General features: G+C 36.6%; 1 protein-coding gene across 1 annotated transcript in view; it reads left to right on the top strand.

The window, feature by feature from the left end:
• The first annotated feature begins 5,166 nt into the window (after window positions 1–5,166).
• Window positions 5,167–19,087, top strand: part of LOC127677635 (vomeronasal type-2 receptor 26-like) — a 31,521-nt gene continuing 17,600 nt past the window's right edge. Inside the window, exons 1-2 of the mRNA XM_052172674.1 lie at window positions 5,167–5,381; window positions 6,608–6,905. Coding sequence (XP_052028634.1) covers window positions 5,167–5,381; window positions 6,608–6,905 — 513 coding nt within the window. The remainder of the gene's footprint in view (window positions 5,382–6,607; window positions 6,906–19,087) is intronic.

Raw genomic sequence — 19,087 nt, 5'->3', positions numbered from 1 at the left:
AAAGATTTCCGGCTTAAAGGGCCAATAAATATCTTAAACAAAATTACAGACAAAAACTTGCCTAACCTAAAGAAAGAGATGCCCATGAACATACAAGAAGCCTACAGAACTCCAAATAGATTGGACCAGAAAAGAAATTCTTCCTGTCATGCAATAATCAAAATATCAAATGCACTAAACAAAGAAAGAATATTAAAATCAGTAAGGGAAAAAGGTCAAGTAACATATAAAGGCAGACCTAGTGGAATTACACCAAACTTCTAGCCAGAGACTACAAAAGCCAGAAGATCATGGCCAGATGTCATAAAGACACTAAGGGAACACAAATGCCAACCCAGACTGTTATACCTAGCAAAACACTTATTTACCATAGATGGAGAAACCAAGGTATTCCATGACAAATCAAATTTATAAAATGTGTTTCAACAAATCTAGTCCTTCAAAGGATAATGAATTGAAAAACACCAACAATTACACCCCAGAAAAAGCAAGAAGATAATCTTCTTTTAACAAACCAAAAAGAAGAGAGTCATACAAGCATGACTTCACCTCTAATAACAAAAGTAAAAGGAAGCAACAATTACTTTTCCTTAATATTTATTAATATCAATGGACTCAATTCTCCAATAAAAAACTCAGACTAAAAGACTGGATACATAAACAGGAACCAACATTTTGCTGCATACAGGAAACTTACCTCAGGTACAAAGATAGATACAACCTCAAAGTAAAAGGCTGGACAACAATTTTTATTGCAAATGTTCCCACAAAACAAGCTTTAGCCATTCTAAGATAGAATGAAATTGACTTTCAACCCAAAGTAATCAAAAACGATAAGGTAGGACACTTCATACTCATCAAAGGAAAAATTTCTCAAGATTAACTCTCAGTTCTCAAAATCTATGCTCCAAATGCAAGGATACCCACATTCATAAAAGATACTTTACTAAAGCTCAAAGCACACATTGTACCTCACACATCATTAATATTGAGAGACTTCAACACCCCAGTCTTATCAATGGACAGATCATGGAAACAGAAATTAAACAGAGACACAGTGAAACTAACAGACGTTATGAACCAAATGGATTTAACAGGTATGTATAGAACATTTTATCTAAAAGAAAAGAATATACCTTTTCAGTACCTCAAAAGAATATACCTTCTTCTCAGCACCTCATGGTAACTTCTCCAAAATTGACCATATAATTGGTCAGAAAACAGACTTCAACAGATATAAGAAGATTGAAATAATCCCATGGCCCCCTATCAGATCACCACAGACTAAGGCTGGTCTTCAATAAAAACAAAACATCAGAAAGTCCACATACACATGGAAACAGAACAACATTCTACTCAACTATAACTTGGACAAGGAAGAAATAAAGAAAGAAATTAAAGACTTTTTAGAATTTAATGAAAATGAAGGCACAACATACGCAAACTTATGGGACACAATGAAAGCAGTGCTAAGAGGAAAACTCATAGCTCTGAGTGCCTCCAAAATGAAGCTGAAAAGAGCATACACTAACAGCTTGACAACACTTTTACTCTGAAGGTTCTAGTACAAAAAGAAACAAAAACTCCCAAGAGGAGTAGACGGCAGGAAATAATCAAACTCAGGGCTGAAATCAACCAACTAGAATCAAAAAGAACTTTACAAGAATCAACAAAAATCAGGAGCTAGTTCTTTGAGAAAACCAAAAAAAAAAAAAAAAAAAAAAACCCAAAAGGTAAACTGAACATCAAACATCAGATCCGGAAAATGTAGATGTAATAGACAATTTTATAGACAGGTACTAAAGTTAAATCAGGATCAGATAAATGATCTAAACAGTCCCATAACACCTAAAGAAATATAAGCATTCATTAATAGTCTCCTAACCAAAAAATGTCCAAGACCAGAAGGATATAAGAGAATGGAGAATATCAGACATAGAAGGTATGATAGAAAAAAATTGACACATTGGACAAAGAAAATGTTAAATCTAAAAGTTCCTGACACAAAACTTCTAGGAAATCTGGGACCATGTGAGAATACAAAATCTAAGAATAAAAGAAATAGAACAAAGAGAAGATTCACACATCAAAGGCCCAGAAAATATTTTTAACAAAATCATTGAGGAAAATCCTTGTAACCTAAAGAAAGAGGTGCCTAAAATTTTAGAAGAAGCTTACAGAATACAAAATTGATTAGACAGGAAAGTCCCTTACCACCAAATGATCAAAACATCAAATGTATAAAACTTAGAAATAACAATAATAACTAAAAAGAAAAGTGATCAAGTAACATATAAAGGCAGACCTATTATTATTATACCTAATGTGTAAACGGAGACTCCAAAAGACAGAAGGGTGTGGACAGCTGTCTTGCCAAATCTAGGAGACCAGAGATGTCAACTCAGACTACTATACCCAGCAAAACTTTCAATAACCACAGATGGAGGAATCAAAATATTTTGTAACAAACTAAATTTAAACAATATCTAGTTCACCAGGCAGTGGTGGCACACGCCTTTAATCCCAGCACTTGGGAGGCAGAAGCTAGCAGATCTCTGAGTTCGAAGCCAGACTGGTCTACAGAGTGAGTTCCAGGACAGCCAGGGCTACACAGAGAAACCCTGTCTCTAAAAACAAAAACAAAACAAACAAAAACCCCAAAACAATATCTTGAGACAAAACCACCCCTTTAGAAGGTACTAGAAGGAAAATTCCAACCCAAGAACATTAGCAACATCCAAAAAACTATAGTAAATAAATAAATCCACACAAGCAAAGCAAAAAGTAGAGTACACACACACGCATACACACATATGTTTGTACACACTCATATACCATCACCAACAACATCCAAGAAAGTATTAACAATCATTGGTCATTAATATCTGTCAACATCAATGGACTCAATTCTTCAATAAGGACATAAAACAGAATGGATGTGAAAATAGAACCTATCATTCTGCTGCATACAAGAAAAATACCTCATCATCAAAGATGGATATTTCCTCAGAATAAAGGGCAGAAAAAAGATTTTTCCAAGCAAATGGGCACAAGAAACAGCCAGTGTAGCTGTTCTAACAAAATAGACTACCAACCAAAATTAGTCAAAAGATTGGGGAAAGACAATTCATATTCATCAAAGTAAAAAATTCACCAATATGACGTATACATTCTGTGCATCTATACCCCAAATGTAAGAACCTACACATTCATAAAGGAAACATTATTAAAACTTAACGCACACATCCACCTTCACACGTTATTAGTGAGAGACTTCAACACCCCAGTCTCAGCAGTGGAAAGGGCATCCAGACAGACATTAAACAGAGAAATAATAGCACTAACAGATGTGATAACTCAGATGGACCTCACACATATCTACAGAACATTTACCATCCAGCCCCATAAGAACGTAACTGTTTCTTAGGACATTATGGAATTTTGTACAAAATTGAAAAGTCACAAAACTAGTTTCTACAGATACAAGAATGGTGAAATGTAATAGGTCTACCTCAGGACCCAGCTATACTACTCCTGGGCATTTTACAAAATGATGCTCCACCATTCCACCAGGATAATTGCTCAACTATATTCATAGTAGCTTTATTCAAGACAGCAAGTAATTGGAAACAATCTATGTGTCTTTCAGCTGAAGAATGAATAAAGAATATGTGATACATTTACACAATGGAATATTACTTAGGTGCTTAAAATAATGATAAATTGGCCAGCAAACAAATAGAACTTGAAAATACCATCCTGAGTGAGGTAACCAAATCACAGAAAGATAAAATTGATATGTCATCACTTATATGTGGATATTAGCCTTAAAGAGAAGAATAGCCATGTTACACTCCACAGACCCAAAGAAATAAGATGAGGATAAGGTTTGATTTTCCTCATGTTCTAAACAACAATACCTATGTACGTATTCTTGCCTATAGGTTCTTGACCTCTTAAGGGCTTTGATGAAGTGTATTTTCCATGTGAACGGATTTAATGTGATTTGCAAAAAACAAGTAGCATATTCCTTTATGCATCTGAATTTTATATTACAAATATGTGTTGTTTTCTTTCTCACATCAGTATATGGTAACAGCTAGGCTTGGTCATGCACACCTCTATCCTTGACTGATGTGAAGATTGAGACAGGAGTGTCACAATTGCAAGGACTACCTGGGCAGCCTAGTCCTTTCATTTAAAGATTTATAAAGCCTAAGGATGTGACACTATGGTAGAGTACTTGCGTAGCAAACACCATGCTATAAGTTTAGTCTTCTACAGTGCCAGCACCAAAAATGAATGAATGAATGAATGAAAAGGCGAGAGAAAGAAATAAAAGAGAAGGGTTAGCATATTGGACCTCATGCACAATAGACATTTTGAAAAGCTAACAATATCCTTTGATTTACTTTCTTTGAATAAAGTAAATTTGAAATGCCAGTGCTTTAAAAACTGTGTATGAATTAAATATGTATGTTTAATTTTCACATTGTTTATGTATTTCAAAACATTTTACTCATAAACATGTGCAATATAAGATGTTAAAAATTTGCAAGCTGATAATTGGTCATATAAAGTGATCAGAAATATTTTCTAATGTAAGGCTTTGGCTTGGTCTTACAGAGACACTTTAAAATGACACTGATGTTAAATGATTAAGAGTGTATTCCTTTCCCTCACAAACACCGAGCCCTTTGATGTCTTCTTCAGATGATCCTTCCTGACTTAATTATGTTTCCACTGGTTAGTCTCTCTTTACCTTGAGACTTTGAGAAGTCTCAGCTCACAGAGTGTACACACACTCAGTGTGTTTTAGAAGACTTCACACTTATTCTTAATTGTGTGTTTTCCTGCTGAGAATCAGGATTCCCAGGTGCCAAGTGAGAGATTTGTGAGCCCTTGGGGACTCCCAGTGACTCTGTGAAGGGGAGATAATCTAGGGCTAAGTTAGGTGCAAAGCAGATTATACTTCCAGGAACTGAGGGAGTGTTTGGATACTGGTGGGCATGTATCAGGACAAAACAATGCTTTATAACCTTGATCCATGCTGACCAGACAAACAAATGTTTTTTTTAGTTTGTTGATGTGCTATCAGGGTCGATTAGTCCAAGATTCTTAAAGGAACAGATTTTTGTGTTTTATCAATTACTTATCAATGCTAGTATGAAATTATTCATTGCTTTCTTTTTTGTGATTGTTCTTATTGTATTCCAGGAACAAAATTATTGTTTTTCCTTAAGTATACCTGCTTCTCCTGGCTACTATCAAGATGGGGATTTTGTTATTGGAGGACTCTTTTCCCTTAGAGTGACTACTGGAGACACTAGAAGTAAATTTGGCTTTACAGATACAAACCCTATACCGGAATATGTTTATGTGTAAGTGTTTGTATTCTCTCCTTAAGAAATATTATTTCAGGATTTCATACATATATACAATATATGTTGATTACAACTACCTCCCACTGTTTCCCCTCCAATATCTCCTCTCTTCAACTTCATGGTGTCTCAGTCTCCATCTCTGTCTCTGTCTCTGAGTCTGTCTCTTTCTTCTGTGTCTCTGTCTCTGTGTCTGTGTCTGTGTCTGTCTGTCTGTCTCTCTGTTTCTGTCTCTCTCTCTCCCCTCCTCCCTCTCTCTCTCCTTCCATCTCTCCCTTCCTCCCCTTCTCCCTCCCCCTCTCTCTCTTTCTTTCACTCACTTTTAAATCTATTGAGGTCATTTAGGTATGCCAGTACTGCAGGAGTATAGGATAGTATCTAGACTTCAGTCTAACTACTAGGACAAACCTCCTAAGGGAACTGACTCTCCTTTCCCCAGTAACCACCAAATGCCAATGGCTACTTCAGCCGTGACTGACTCTGTGTGTCTCTCCCCTATTCATTCTGAATTCTCTTAAATATGTAAAAATGTTTTGAAAATGCTTCTCAGTTGAAGCAATTTTTCTATGTCTTTATTAAGTGTGTTGTCCTGAGAACATTGTATTTTTCCTGCTTTCATTGTCTCAACACAGTTTTTTCAATTGCTATAGTTGATCACATACTGTTTTCCCAACGGTTTATTCTATTTTTGAAGACCACATGAATTACTAAGTTTTAATGGTTGCTATTTCTCACATGCTTTACTCTTCCATTTTAATTGCTCAGACTCAAATTGTACAATAAAAAATTAAAATTATACATTTGATAGTATGTGGTGGTACAAAACTTTAATCCCAGAACTTGAAAAACAGAGGCAAGTAGATCTCTGTGAGCCTGAGGCTAACCTAGTCTACATAGGGAGTTTCAATCCAACATGGGCCGAAGAAGCAAGACTCTGTCTCAAAAACAAAATTCAAAAACAAATTTGTGAATTTGATCATAAGTTGTACTATGAATCTTCCTTTTTAAGACTAATTCATCTACATTTTAATATAGAATATCCTGCTTGTTTATTGGATTATTTTGTATATTCTTGATATGACTTAGATTGTTATAAATAAAAATCCAGAATTTGAGAGGGAGCATGGGAGCAGCTACAGGGACAAAAAGATGGAGTAATTATATTTTAATTTAAAATTAATATTAAAAAGGAACACAAAAATGATCTTTCTAATTTTTCCTTCTAGGGATTTCACTAAACATTATCAACACATGTTAGCAATGGTTTTTGCTATAGAAAAAATCAACAAAGACCCAAATATTCTATCCAATATGTCCCTGGGATTCTATCTCTTCAATGTTGATTTTATTGAGCTGAAGGCTGTGCAAAGTTCTATGGCATTGCTCTCAGGAGAGAGCCCCCCAATTCCTAACTACAACTGCAGGCCACAGAAGATTGATAAGCTGGTTGCTGTGATAGGAGGCATTTCAACAGGAATATCAACTCAGATCTCCCGAGTTCTAAGTCTCTACAGTGTCCCACAGGTGTGCAAAGAATCCTGGTAACTTAGGTTAAACAGAGTAATAAATGCTAATTAATGCAGTTATCGTCTATTGATGAGGTATGCAAATACTTAAAAATTTACTATTTAGTTATCATTTTTAACTCTAATGTATAATTTATTTGTGAGATGAAATCATGCTTGTATAACAAATTTAATTTAAAAACCTTCATATAAGTAATGACAACCTGTTTTCTTACCACTCCTAGAAAATTTCCTTTACCATGTATCATTATGTATACTGTCTTTCTTTCGTATGCAGTTTTAGAGCATCACAAAGCATGAGGACTATAATTCAAATCATGAATCTTCACTGTAATTACTATGGACATATTCCTGATTATTTTGCTATGGTTTCAGCTCAGATTGCCACATAACATTTATTTTTATAAAGAACAGTGGATCAGACTTATTTTGGCTGGACATTTGGACAGTTTTAATTTTCCTCTTTTGTTAGGAAAGTTTTTAATTTAGTCTTTGTTTAAAACTCTTTCTGTTGATCAGTAATAATTTCTTATGAACAATGCTAGAGTGGTGGCATGTATAAGTCAAATGCATCTTACTTAGTAATAAACTTGAATGGGAGCTATTTAGAAATATATTAGTTTGCAAATAACAGTGATCCGGTGTTTAATATGTCCCACTATCTTCAGTGAAGTAACTTAAATCTTAGTATAATGCATTAGGCTGTCATGTTGCTTTATTTTTATTTTTATTTTTCCTCATTTGTTTATTTCTGAGACTGGTTTTCACCATGCTGACTTGGCTGGTCTTGAACCTCCTATGTAGCTAGGAATAACATCACAGAGATCCTCATGCCTTTGCTTTCCTAGCACTGGGATTAAAAATATGCACTATTATACCTGATCAATTTTTTTTTATTTTTATGAATTTTTATGAGTGAATTTTATTTTTTCTTTTAAAATTTTCACTTTGGACATATGCTTATTATGACATTCATAATGAATACAGTTTTTTCATAATAAATGCATATATAATTGTACATGTATCATTTTGTCACAGATCTTCCTACTGCCTATCTCTTCTCACCTAACAGCTCCTCATTCTGTTTTCCTGACATAGGAACATTCCCTTTTCTCTGCATCTTTTAAACTCTAGGTAGCCTTGTCATCAGCCATGCAATCATCTGCTGAGCTATTTCCAGAAGATCCTTGCCCAACATGGTATTTTGAAATGCTTCCTGTAGCTTTCCTTTGTTATTTCAAAAATTTAAGTTATACCCTAATATCTCTGATCTGCTTAGAATGGATATTTTTTGCACACGGTATAGATACAGACAATTCCACCTTAAGTTTTCTACATATAGCTATATATTCAGTTTCCCTAGCAATTTGTGGAAACAACTGTCTTTTCTCCAAAATATGATTTGACCTTAGCTATGTGAGTTTATTTATTGGTCTTTTGTTTGGTTTGTATGAAGGTTTATCTTATGCCAACAACTGGCTGCTGTGTTACTATGGCTCAGTAGTATAATTTGAGATGTGGTATATGAATCGACATGTACAAGTACCCTCTCTATTTAGGATAGCTTTGCCCAATGGGGGGGTATTTGTGTTTCTATATGAACTTTAGAATTGCCTTTGTTAGTTTTAGGAAGAGTGTTAATGAAGTGAATAAGAAGGTTAATGAGAATTAGGCTTAATAATATATCATTTTGGGATATTTTGTAGTGCCAATTGAGCCAGTCTCTGTGTGTCCATGTTCCTTCTGTCTTCTAGAGTCTTTTTAATGTCTTTAAAGTCTTCCACCTGTTTGCTTAGGCTTCTTCTTGGGTGTTTTTTATTACACATGGAATTAATCCCATGATTTCTTATTCATTATTGACATATATAAAGCTACTAATTTGGATGTTTATTTTGGATTGTTACTTTGATGAAAGTGTATATCAGGTCTGAGACTTTTCATGCTTAATGTTCCAGGAAGAGCCCAAGAAAAAGCACTCAGCCATAAACATATCTTATGTAAACAGAGATAATTTACCTTATTATCGCATTTGTGTGTGTTTTCTTTTTTTTTAATTTCATTTTTTTAATTGATATATATTTTATTTATATTTCAAATGATTTCCCGTTTTCTGGGTCCCCACTCCCCACAAGTCCTATTAGCCCTCTTCCGTCCCCCCTGTTTTTCCATCCACCGCTTCCCACTTCCCTGCTCTGGAATTCCCCTATACTCTTGCACTGAGTCTTTCCAGAACCAGGGGCCACTCCTCCATTCTTTATGGACATCACTTAATTTGTGGATTATGTCCTGGGTATTCAAAGTTTCTAGGCTAATATCCACTTATCAGTGAGTGTATACCATGATTGATCTTTTGAGACTGTGTTACCTCACTTAGTATGATGTTCTCCAGCTCCATCCATTTGTCTAAGAATTTCATGAATTCCTTGTTTCTAATGGCTGAATAGTACCCCATTGTGTAAATATACCACATTTTTTGTATCCATTCCTCCGTTGAATGACACCTGGGTCCATTCCAGCTTCTGGCTACTACAAATAGGGCTGCGATGAACATAGTGGAGCATGTGTCCTTATTGCATGCTGAGGAGTCCTCTGGATATATGTCCAGGAGTGGTATAACAGGGTCCTCAGGAAGTGTCATGCCCAGTTTTCTGAGGAACTGCCAGACTGATTTCCAAAGTGGTTGCACCATCTTGCAATCCCACCAGCAGTGGAGGAGTGTTCCTCTTTCCCCACATCCTCGCCATCACCTGCTGTCTCCTGAGTTTTTGACCTTAGCCATTCTGACTGGTGTGAGGTGAAATCTCAGGGTTGTTTTGATTTGCATTTCCCTAATGATTAATGATGTTGAACATTTCTTAAGGTGTTTCTCAGCTCTCCAAAGTTCTTCATGTGAAAATTCTTTGTTTAGCTCCGTACCCCACTTTTTAATAGGGTTATTTGGTTCTCTGGGTTCTGCCTTCTTGAGTTCTTTGTATATATTAGATATTAGCCCTCTGTCAGATTTAGGGTTGGTGAAGAACCTTTTCCAATCTGTTGGTTGACATTTTGTCCTTTTCACAGTGTCCTTTGCCTTACAGAAACTTTGTAGTTTTATGAGGTCCATTTGTCAATTCTTGATCTTAGAGCATAAGCTATTGGTGTTGTATTCAGGAACATTTCCCCTGTGCCCATGTCCTCCAGGGTCTTCCCCAGTTTCTTTTCGATTAGTTTCAGTGTGTCAGGTTTTAGGTGGAGGTCCTTGATCCATTTGGATTTGAGCTTGGTACAAGGAGATAAGAATGGATCGATGAACATTCTTCTGCATGCTGACCTCCAATTGAACCAGCACCATTTGCTGAAAAGACTATCTTTTTTCCACTGGATGCTTTCAGCTCCTTTGTCCAGGACCAAGTGAACATAGGTATGTTGGTTCATTTCTGGGTCTTCAATCCTATTCTATTGATCTGCTTGCCTGATATTGTACTAACACCATGCAGTTTTTATCACTATTGCTCTGTAGTAGAGTTTAAAGTCTGGGATACTGAATCCCCCTGAAGTTCTTTTACTGTTGAGAATAGTTTTAGCTATCCTGGGTTTTTTGTTATTCCAGATGAATTTGAGAATTGCTCTTTCTAGCTCTATGAAGAACTGGGTTGGGATTTTTAAGGGGATAGCATTGAATCTGTAGATTGCCTTTGTCAAGATGGTCATTTTAACTATATTAATCCTGCCAATCCATGAGCATGGAAGATTTTTCCATTTTCTGAGATCTTCAATTTTCTTCTTCAGAGATCTGAAGTTCTTGTCATAAAGGTCTTTCACTTGTTTGGTTACAGTCACCCCAAGATACTTTATGCTGTTTGTAGCTATTGTGAAGGGGGGTCATTTCCCTAATTTCTTTCTCAGTCTGCTTATCCTTTGAATATATAAAGGCTACCAATTTGCTTGCGTTGATTTTGTAGCCAGCCACTTTGCTGAAGTTGTTTATCAGCTGTAGGAGTTCTCTAGTAGAGTTTTTAGGGTCACTTGAGTATACTATCATATCATCTACATATAGTGATAGTTTGACTTCTTCCTTTCCAATTTGTATCCCTTTGACTTTCTTCTGTTTTCTAATTGCTCTAGCTAGGACTTCAAGAACTATATTGAAAAGATATGGAGAGAGGGGGCAGCCTTGTCTAGTCCCTGATTTTTGTGGGATTGCTTCAAGTTTCTCTCCATTAAGTTTGATGTTGACTACTGGTTTGCTGTATATTGCTTTTACTATGTTTAGATATGGGCCTTGAATTCCTGTCCTTTCCAAGACTTTTAGCATGAAAGCATGCTGAATTTTGTCAAATGCTTTTTCACCATCTAATGAAATGATGATGTGTTTTTTTTTTTCTTTGAGTTTGTTTATGTAGTGGATAGCATTTACGGATTTCCTTATATTAAACCATCCCTGCATCCCTGGGATGAAGCCTACTTGATCATGGTAGATGATCGTTTTTATGTGTTCTTGGATTCGGTTGGCAAGAATTTTATTTAGTATTTTTGCATCGATATTCATAAGGGAAATTGGCCTGAAATTCTCTTTCTTAGTTGGATCTTTGTGTGGTTTTGGTATCAACGTAATAGTGGCTTTGAAGAAGGAGTTGGGTAGTGTTCCTTCTGTTTCTATTTGGTGGGAAAGTTTGAAGAGTATTGGTGTTAAGTGTTCTTTGAAAGTCTGATAGAATTCTGCACTGAAATCATCTGGTCCTGTACTTTTTTTTTGGTCGGAAGCCTATCTATGACCCCTTCTATTTCTTTAGGGGTTATGGGTCTGTTTAGATGGTTTATTTAATCCTGGTTTAATTTTGGTAATTAGTGTCTGTCTATGAAAATGTTCATTTCCTCCAGATTCTCCAGTTGTGTTGAGTACAGGTTTTTGTAGTAGGATCTGATGATTTTTTGAATTTCCTCGGTTTCTGTTGTAATATCTCTGTTTTCATTTCTAATTTTGTTAATTTGGATACTTTCTCTGTGCCCTTTGGTTAGTATGGCTAAGAGTTTATCTAGCTTGTTGATTTTTTCAAAGAACGAGCTTTTGGTCTTGTTGATTCTTTGTATGGTTCTCTTGGTTTCTACTTGATTGATTTTAGCCCTGGGTTTGATGATTTCCTGTCTTCTTCTCCTCCTGGGTGAATTAGCTTCTTCTTGTTCCAGGGCTTTCAGTTGTTCCGTTAATCTTCTAGTGTATGCTCTCTCGAATTTCTTTTTGGAGGCACTCAAAGCTATGAGTTTTCCTCTTAGCACTGCTTTCATTGTGTCCCATAGATTTGTGTATGTTGTATCTTCATTTTCATTAAATTCTAAGAAATCTTTGATTTCTTTCTTTATTTCTTCCTTGGCCAAGGTATCATTGAGTAGATTATTGTTCAGTTTCCATGTGTATGTGGGCTTTCTGTTATTTTTACTGTTACTAAAGACCACTTTTACTCCATAGTGAGCTGATAGAAGGCATGGGATTATTTCAATGTTCTTATATTTGTTGAGGTCTGTCTTGTGACCAACTATATGATCTATTTTGGAGAAGGTGGCATGAGGTGCTGAGAAAAAGGTATATTCTTTTGCTTTGGGATGAAAAGTTCTATATATATATGTTAACTCCAATTGGTTCAACGCTTCAATTAGTTTCATTGTCTCCCTGTTTAGCTTCTGTTTTCCTGATCCGTCCATTGGTGAGTGTGGAGTGTTGAAGTCACCCACAACTATTGTGTAAGGTACAATGTGTACTTTCAGCTTTAGTAAAGTTTCTTTTATGAATGAGGGCGCCCTTGTATTTGGGGCATAGATGTTCAGGATTGAGAGTTCTTATTGCTGGATTTTTCCTTTGACCAGCAAGTAGTGACTTTCCATGTCTCTTTTGATGACATTAGGTTGAAAGTCAATTTTATCTGAAATTAGAATGGCAACTCTGGCTTGTTTCCTGGGACCATTTGCCTGTAGAATTGTCTTCCAGCCTTTTACTCTAAGGTAGTTTTGTCTTTGACATTGAGGTGTGTTTCATGTATGCAGCAAAATGTAGGGTCCTGTTTACGTAACCAGTCTGTTAGTCTATGTCTTTTTATTGAGGAATTGAGTACATTGATGTTAAGAGATATTAAGGAGTAGTGGTTATTGCTTCCTATCATTTTTTATTTTAATTTTATCCATGTGTGGTTATCTTCTTTGGGTTTGATGAATGAAGCTTAATATCCTGCTCTTTCCAAGTTATAGTTTCCATCGTTATAATGGTGTTTTTCCGCTATTATCCTTTGTAGGGCTGGGTTTGTAGAAAGATATTGTGTAAATTTGGTTTTGTCATGGAATATCTTGGTTTCTCCATCTATAGTAATTGAGAGTTTCGCTGGGTATAGTAGTCTCGGCTGGCATTTGTGTTCTTAGAGTCTGCATGAGCTCTTCCCAGGATCTTCTAGCTTTCATGGTCTCTGGTGAGAAATCTGGTGTAATTCTGATAGGTCTTCCTTTATATGTTACTTGCCATTTTTCTCTTACTGCCCTAAGTATTCTTTCTTTGTTTAGTACATTTGGGGGTTTGATTATTATGTGACAGGAGGTATTTCTCTTCTGGTCCAGTCTGTTTGGAGTTCTGTAGGCTTCTTGTATATTCATGGACATCTCTCTCTTTAGGTTAGGGAAGTTTTCTTCCATAATTTTGTTGAAGATATTTGCTGGCCCTTTAAGTTTTAAATCTTCACTCTCATCAATGCCTATAATCCTTAGATTTGGCTTTCTCATTGTGTCCTGGTTTTCCTGCATCTTTTGGGTTACAAGCTTTTTGCATTTTGCATTTTCTTTAACTGTTGAGTCCATGGTTTCTATGGTATCTTTGGCATCTGAGATTCTTTGTTCTATATCTTGTAATCTGTTGTTGATATTTGCATCTATGGTCCCTGATTTCTTCCCAAGGTTTTCTATCTCCCAAGTTGTCTCCCTTTGTGCTTTCTTAGTTGTTTCTACTTCTGTTTTTAGATCCTGGAAGTTTTTGCTCAGTTCTGTCTTTGGCTTGTTTGTGTTTTCCTCTAATTCTTTAAGAGATTTCGGTGTTTCCTCTTTCATGACTTCTGCCTGTTGATCAAAGTTCTCCTGTATTTCTTAAGTGATTTTTGTGTTTCCTCCTTATTGGCTTTTGTATTCTCCTGAATTTCTTTCAATGATTTTTTTGTTTCCCTTGTAAGGGCTTCTAATTTTTGATCCATTTTCTCCTGAATTTTTTTAAGTATGTCCTTCATGTGTTCCTGTACCAGCATCATGATCAGTGATTTTAAATCCAAATCTTGTTTTTCTGGTGTGTTGGGGTATCCAGGACTTGCTAATGTTGGAGAATTGGGTTCAGATGCTGCCATAATGCCTTGGTTTCTGTTAGTAATGTTCCTACGTTTGCCTTTAGCCATCTAGTTCTCCCAGGTGTTTGATGGTCTTATTGTCACTGGCTGGTGCTTCAACCTACTGTGGATCTTTAAGGTTATCTCTGCAACACTAGATGACTGGGTTTCCTCTGGCACAGATTACTGATATGCTGCCTTCCTCTTTTGTGTCTTTGGAGCCCTTCTCAGTCTTGCCTCAAGCAATGTTATACTTAGGTTGTCAAGGTCAACTAGGTGTTCTCTGTCTGCTCTATTATGGAGCGAAGATGTTGTGGTGGGGGTCACTCTGTTGATTCTCACATAGGACACAGGTGCAGTGATGGACTGGCTTGCAGATGAACCACCTATGTGCTCACTTCCTGAGTGCAGGCAGACCCCTGGCGGTTTGCACCACCAGAAATCTAAAGCTCAGGGTGATACAGTACTTAATGACCCTTTTCTGTCCTGGCAGGCAGCAAATATGGCCCCGGGGCTTCTCTCCTTCTGCAGCTCCCTGGGCAGGACAAGGGCCGGAGCCAGGCAGGCTGGCAAACAAACCAGCCTGTGTGCTCGGTTCCTGAGTGCAGGCAGACCCCTGGCGGTTTCGCCACCAGTAATCTAAAGCTCAGGTTGATACAGGACCTAGTGATCCTTTTCTGTCCCAGCAGGCAGCAAATCGTATTTTCTTACTATATTGATTTTGCTGGGATTTCAAGCTAAAAATGAATGGCAGAAGTGAATACTCTCTATACATTTTGTGTTGGGAGTTTGACTAGTAAACTTTTCATTTTTCGTCTGGCATTTTATCCATGTCACTATCCCTGTATTCAGTAGTTAAGGAGTTATGATCTTTGGGGTGTCGCATTGCTTTGGAGTTTCATGTTTCTTTCCTCTCTGTGTTTGAATTGGGAGTCTGCTGGTTTTGATATTTCTTTTGGGTTTACTTGTATATCATCTCCTTATTGAGCCATGTGCTTCTTTTATTTAGATGTATTTTATTATTTTTCACAGAGAGAGAGAGAGAGAGAGACAGAAAGAGAGAGACAGAGAGACAGAGAGAGGGAGGGAGAGAGGGAGAGAGAGGGAGGGAGAGAGAGAGAGGGAGGGAGAGACGGACAGAGGAAGAGAGAGAGCATAGGTTTAATGACTGCTGCTGGACCCACAGAGACTAGATAAGGTGGGGTCCCGTGACCTAGAGTTAGAGGTGGTTGTGTGGTTGTGAACCACCTGACACAGTTGCTGGGAACTGAACTTCAGCGCTTAGAATTGTATTTTGTCAGCACAAGATATATGGGTTTCTTTATGGCCATTCATAAGCACTTTGTTCTTACTGTCTGCTTCTTGATGCTTCTCATACTCTCCTGTCTTGGTGTTCTGCTCTCTGAGCAAAATTCTTTCAGCTTTTAGTTCAGTGTTTTATTACTGTCCTCTGCCTTAGGATTTGTTTTATCATTCTAGTGGGCCCCTTTCTAGTTTTGTCTCTGTCTCTCTGTCTCTGTCTCTCTTTGTCTCTGTCTCTCTCATACACACACACACACACAAACACACACACACACACAAAGACACACACAGCACTATGTCTGACATAAAGGGGAAACATAAAGTATATGTCTGATTTATTTTGTGTAATATAATATTTGCAGTTCCTTCCATCTTCTTCCACATGTCTTTATTCTTTAGGGCTACATATAATTCTGTTGTGGGTATATACCATATTTCTGCTTTTATCCATTCCTGTTTATTTTATCTCATTTGTTTCGGATTCTTGGTTAATGTAAATAGTGTAAAGAACAAAATCAATAATAAAAGATGGATTGCAGTTTCTCTTGCTTTGGCTTGGAGCATGGAGTGTCTATACCAAGGAGTAGTAGAGCTGAATTGTGTAGTTGGTCTACCTTAGTGTTTGTGAACCTCTATGCTATTTTCATATTGTGTCAGTTTGCATTCCTAATAGCAACAATAGCTTCCTGTTTCCTCATACCTGCAATTTGGTTCGGTTTGGTACTTTAAATTTATTTATTTATGTGTACTAGTGTTTCTCCTGCATCCATGTTATGTACATGTATACCTAGTGTCCGTGGTGCAAACCAGAATAAGGTCTTAGATCATCTGGATATGGAATTATGGATAATTGTGAGCTACCATAGGGGTGATTGAAATGAACCCCAGGTCCTGTACAGGAAAAGTTTAGGTTCTTAACTGCTGAGCCTCCTCTCCATCCCCTGCTACTTATTCCCATGATGAAAACATCTATGACTGAGGTGACAGAGACTTAAAGTATTTGTAATTTGGATTCTCCTGGTGGTTAAGGATGTTGAACACTGTTAAAATAGTTATTAAACATTTGTGTTTCTTAATTTTTGAGAACTGTTTGTGTAGTTAGTTAACTAGTTTACTGTTTTAATGATTCATTTTTTCTTTTAAATTCAAGTTTTGCTGTTCAACCTGCAGCCAGCAGGCTACCTGTGGCTAGTGATAGTTATGTACATAGCACTAACATAACAACTTCAATGTACTCACAACATCCTGAGGCATTTTTGTGATTTCTTTTAGGAATCCTCTTGCACGCATCTAAAGCATGAACTATGTAGCTATCAGTGCTGTGCTACTGACCGTGTTTTATACATGTTTCCTTCCCTTTATCATGTTGACAGTTTTGATTGAGTTTTTGTGTAGAATAAGTAAACCATCTTGATTGTATGTAAATGAACCCTTAATATATGCAAATCATTCCATCTTTTCATATGACAGATATTCCTTTCCTTCCACTTTTTCTCTTTGCCCACCTGAGTGCTGTATGTCTGCTCTCACTCCTTTTGGTGTGCTGGGTCCTTGGTTTGCTAAGTCTCAGATATTTTTTTCTTCAATCACTTTCACATTTTCCAGAGTATATCCTTGAATTGAAGAAAGTTTACAAAGGTTATTCAGTGGTGTTTTTCCATTTGACTGATCAGCATTTTAATTTTCAGCAACTTTATTTGGTTATCTTATTTGTTTTTCAGGGTTTTTTTCCTCCACATTTTAAAATTTCTCCACCAAATGCCTATTTGCTAGGCTCTATTTAGATTTTCAGTTGATTCTCTTACTGCATCTACCTGTGTATGTAAGTTCTGTTTGTGTTTATTGTGAATATTGGTCATTCTATACAACACGGCATCTCTGACATCTAATCTCATATCATTTTTCTTATTCTCTTTGATTTCTAGTACTGAAGAATTACTACCTCATGGAGATACCATAGTTATTTGTTCTCTTTCTTTATTTCAGTGTGTGTGAATGTGTGCATTTGTTTGCATGAGTGTGTGCATGTGTAAGATTTTATGTGTGCTATGTGGGATGTGTGAAATGTGTCAGGACTGTGCAGATCATCATATGATACCTGGAAGCCAGACAGTCTTTCTCCCTCATTTTCTGCACTGCTTTCTTGAATACATATAAAGTTTATACCTTCAAAGTAATGGATTTATCATGGCATATTCATGCATATATAGGATTATACTCTGTTATTCAGTTCCCTCTAGCTGATGTTGAGGAATGGTGTTGATGTTGAGGTCAGCTCCTAGTCACCATGTCAGTGAACATATTCCTCCATCCATAAATTGCCAGAGCCAAACTACCTCCTACCTAACTATTCTGTTTGTTGCCATTATGAACTCCCATTTCCATACCAGCCTCCTGAGGCAGCCTCACCCAGGCCTGTTCAGGTGCCTGCAGACTCTGTGAGGTGCTGTTATTCCCCATTCTCAGCCCTCCACAGTAGGTCAGTGTTAGAGAATTTGTTCTCTCCAGAGATGGTAGCCTGTCAAAGACTTCTGATTCATGGGGAGTGTCAGCCCATCTCCCTGGAAGGACAGCTGTCTTCCTAAGACCAACACCTATATTAGAGACCTGAAAGAACCCTGGGCTTGTCCTGTAAGGAAAACAAGTCTCTTCACAGACTCTTGCCTTATATTTGGATGTGATTTGTCACATTTCAAACACACATTTTTAAATTTATATTTTAAAAGTAGTTCATACTGATTTGTAGAAATATGTTTATTAATGAAGTTATGTTAAGTAATAAAACACAAATTATGTTTTATTAATTGATTTAGCTTCATGGGACTCATGAACCCATTATCAGGGTTTATTAACATAAAAAATTGTATCATCTTGTTTCATCTATATAAATTTCTTACTTTTATGCATTTACTAAATATTGAATATTTCTTTATGCTACTGTTTTCTTCCTCAAAATATTCATGTTTAATTCATTTTGTGATTTCTTCTTTCCTATTCCTCCTCTTCCTCCCTACCAAACCACGATCCAAGTCAATGAAGATGTATTGAGTATCTGTATTCAATTATCATGATTTTACATTCAATAAATGTTCACTAAACATTCAAATTCAGATGCCTGGTGAGATGTCGGTGAATGGAACCAGATAATGAGCTTTAGATTATGGCATGACCTAGAGGACATCTGATTTTATCAGATTATTTCGGGAAAAAGGAGGATCACATCCCAATCTGAGCCATGGGATGCTAGGATATTCTGATACCACCAGTGTAGAGAGAGAGAGAAGATTCAGTAAGTCAGTCTGTTACTGGTGGCCAAACCTTGAAATACATTCCTTGGTCAAAGATTCTTGGAACTCATTAAAGAGTATATGTTAAGGAAAGTATTGTTTCATGCCAATATCAGATATTAAGTGAAGTAAATTTTAATAATTGGTTATTAATATAGCAGATTAGGTAATTAATTATCTATTCCATCCCCCACCCCAGGGGAGAACCTCTAAAGTACATAAAGTTACAGTGTAGAGATCTTAATTGAAGTTTTCTAGTAAAA

This window comes from Apodemus sylvaticus, chromosome 2, assembly GCF_947179515.1.
Source record: "Apodemus sylvaticus chromosome 2, mApoSyl1.1, whole genome shotgun sequence".
Classification (NCBI taxonomy): domain Eukaryota; kingdom Metazoa; phylum Chordata; class Mammalia; order Rodentia; family Muridae; genus Apodemus; species Apodemus sylvaticus.
This window is presented reverse-complemented; position numbering and strand designations above follow the sequence as displayed.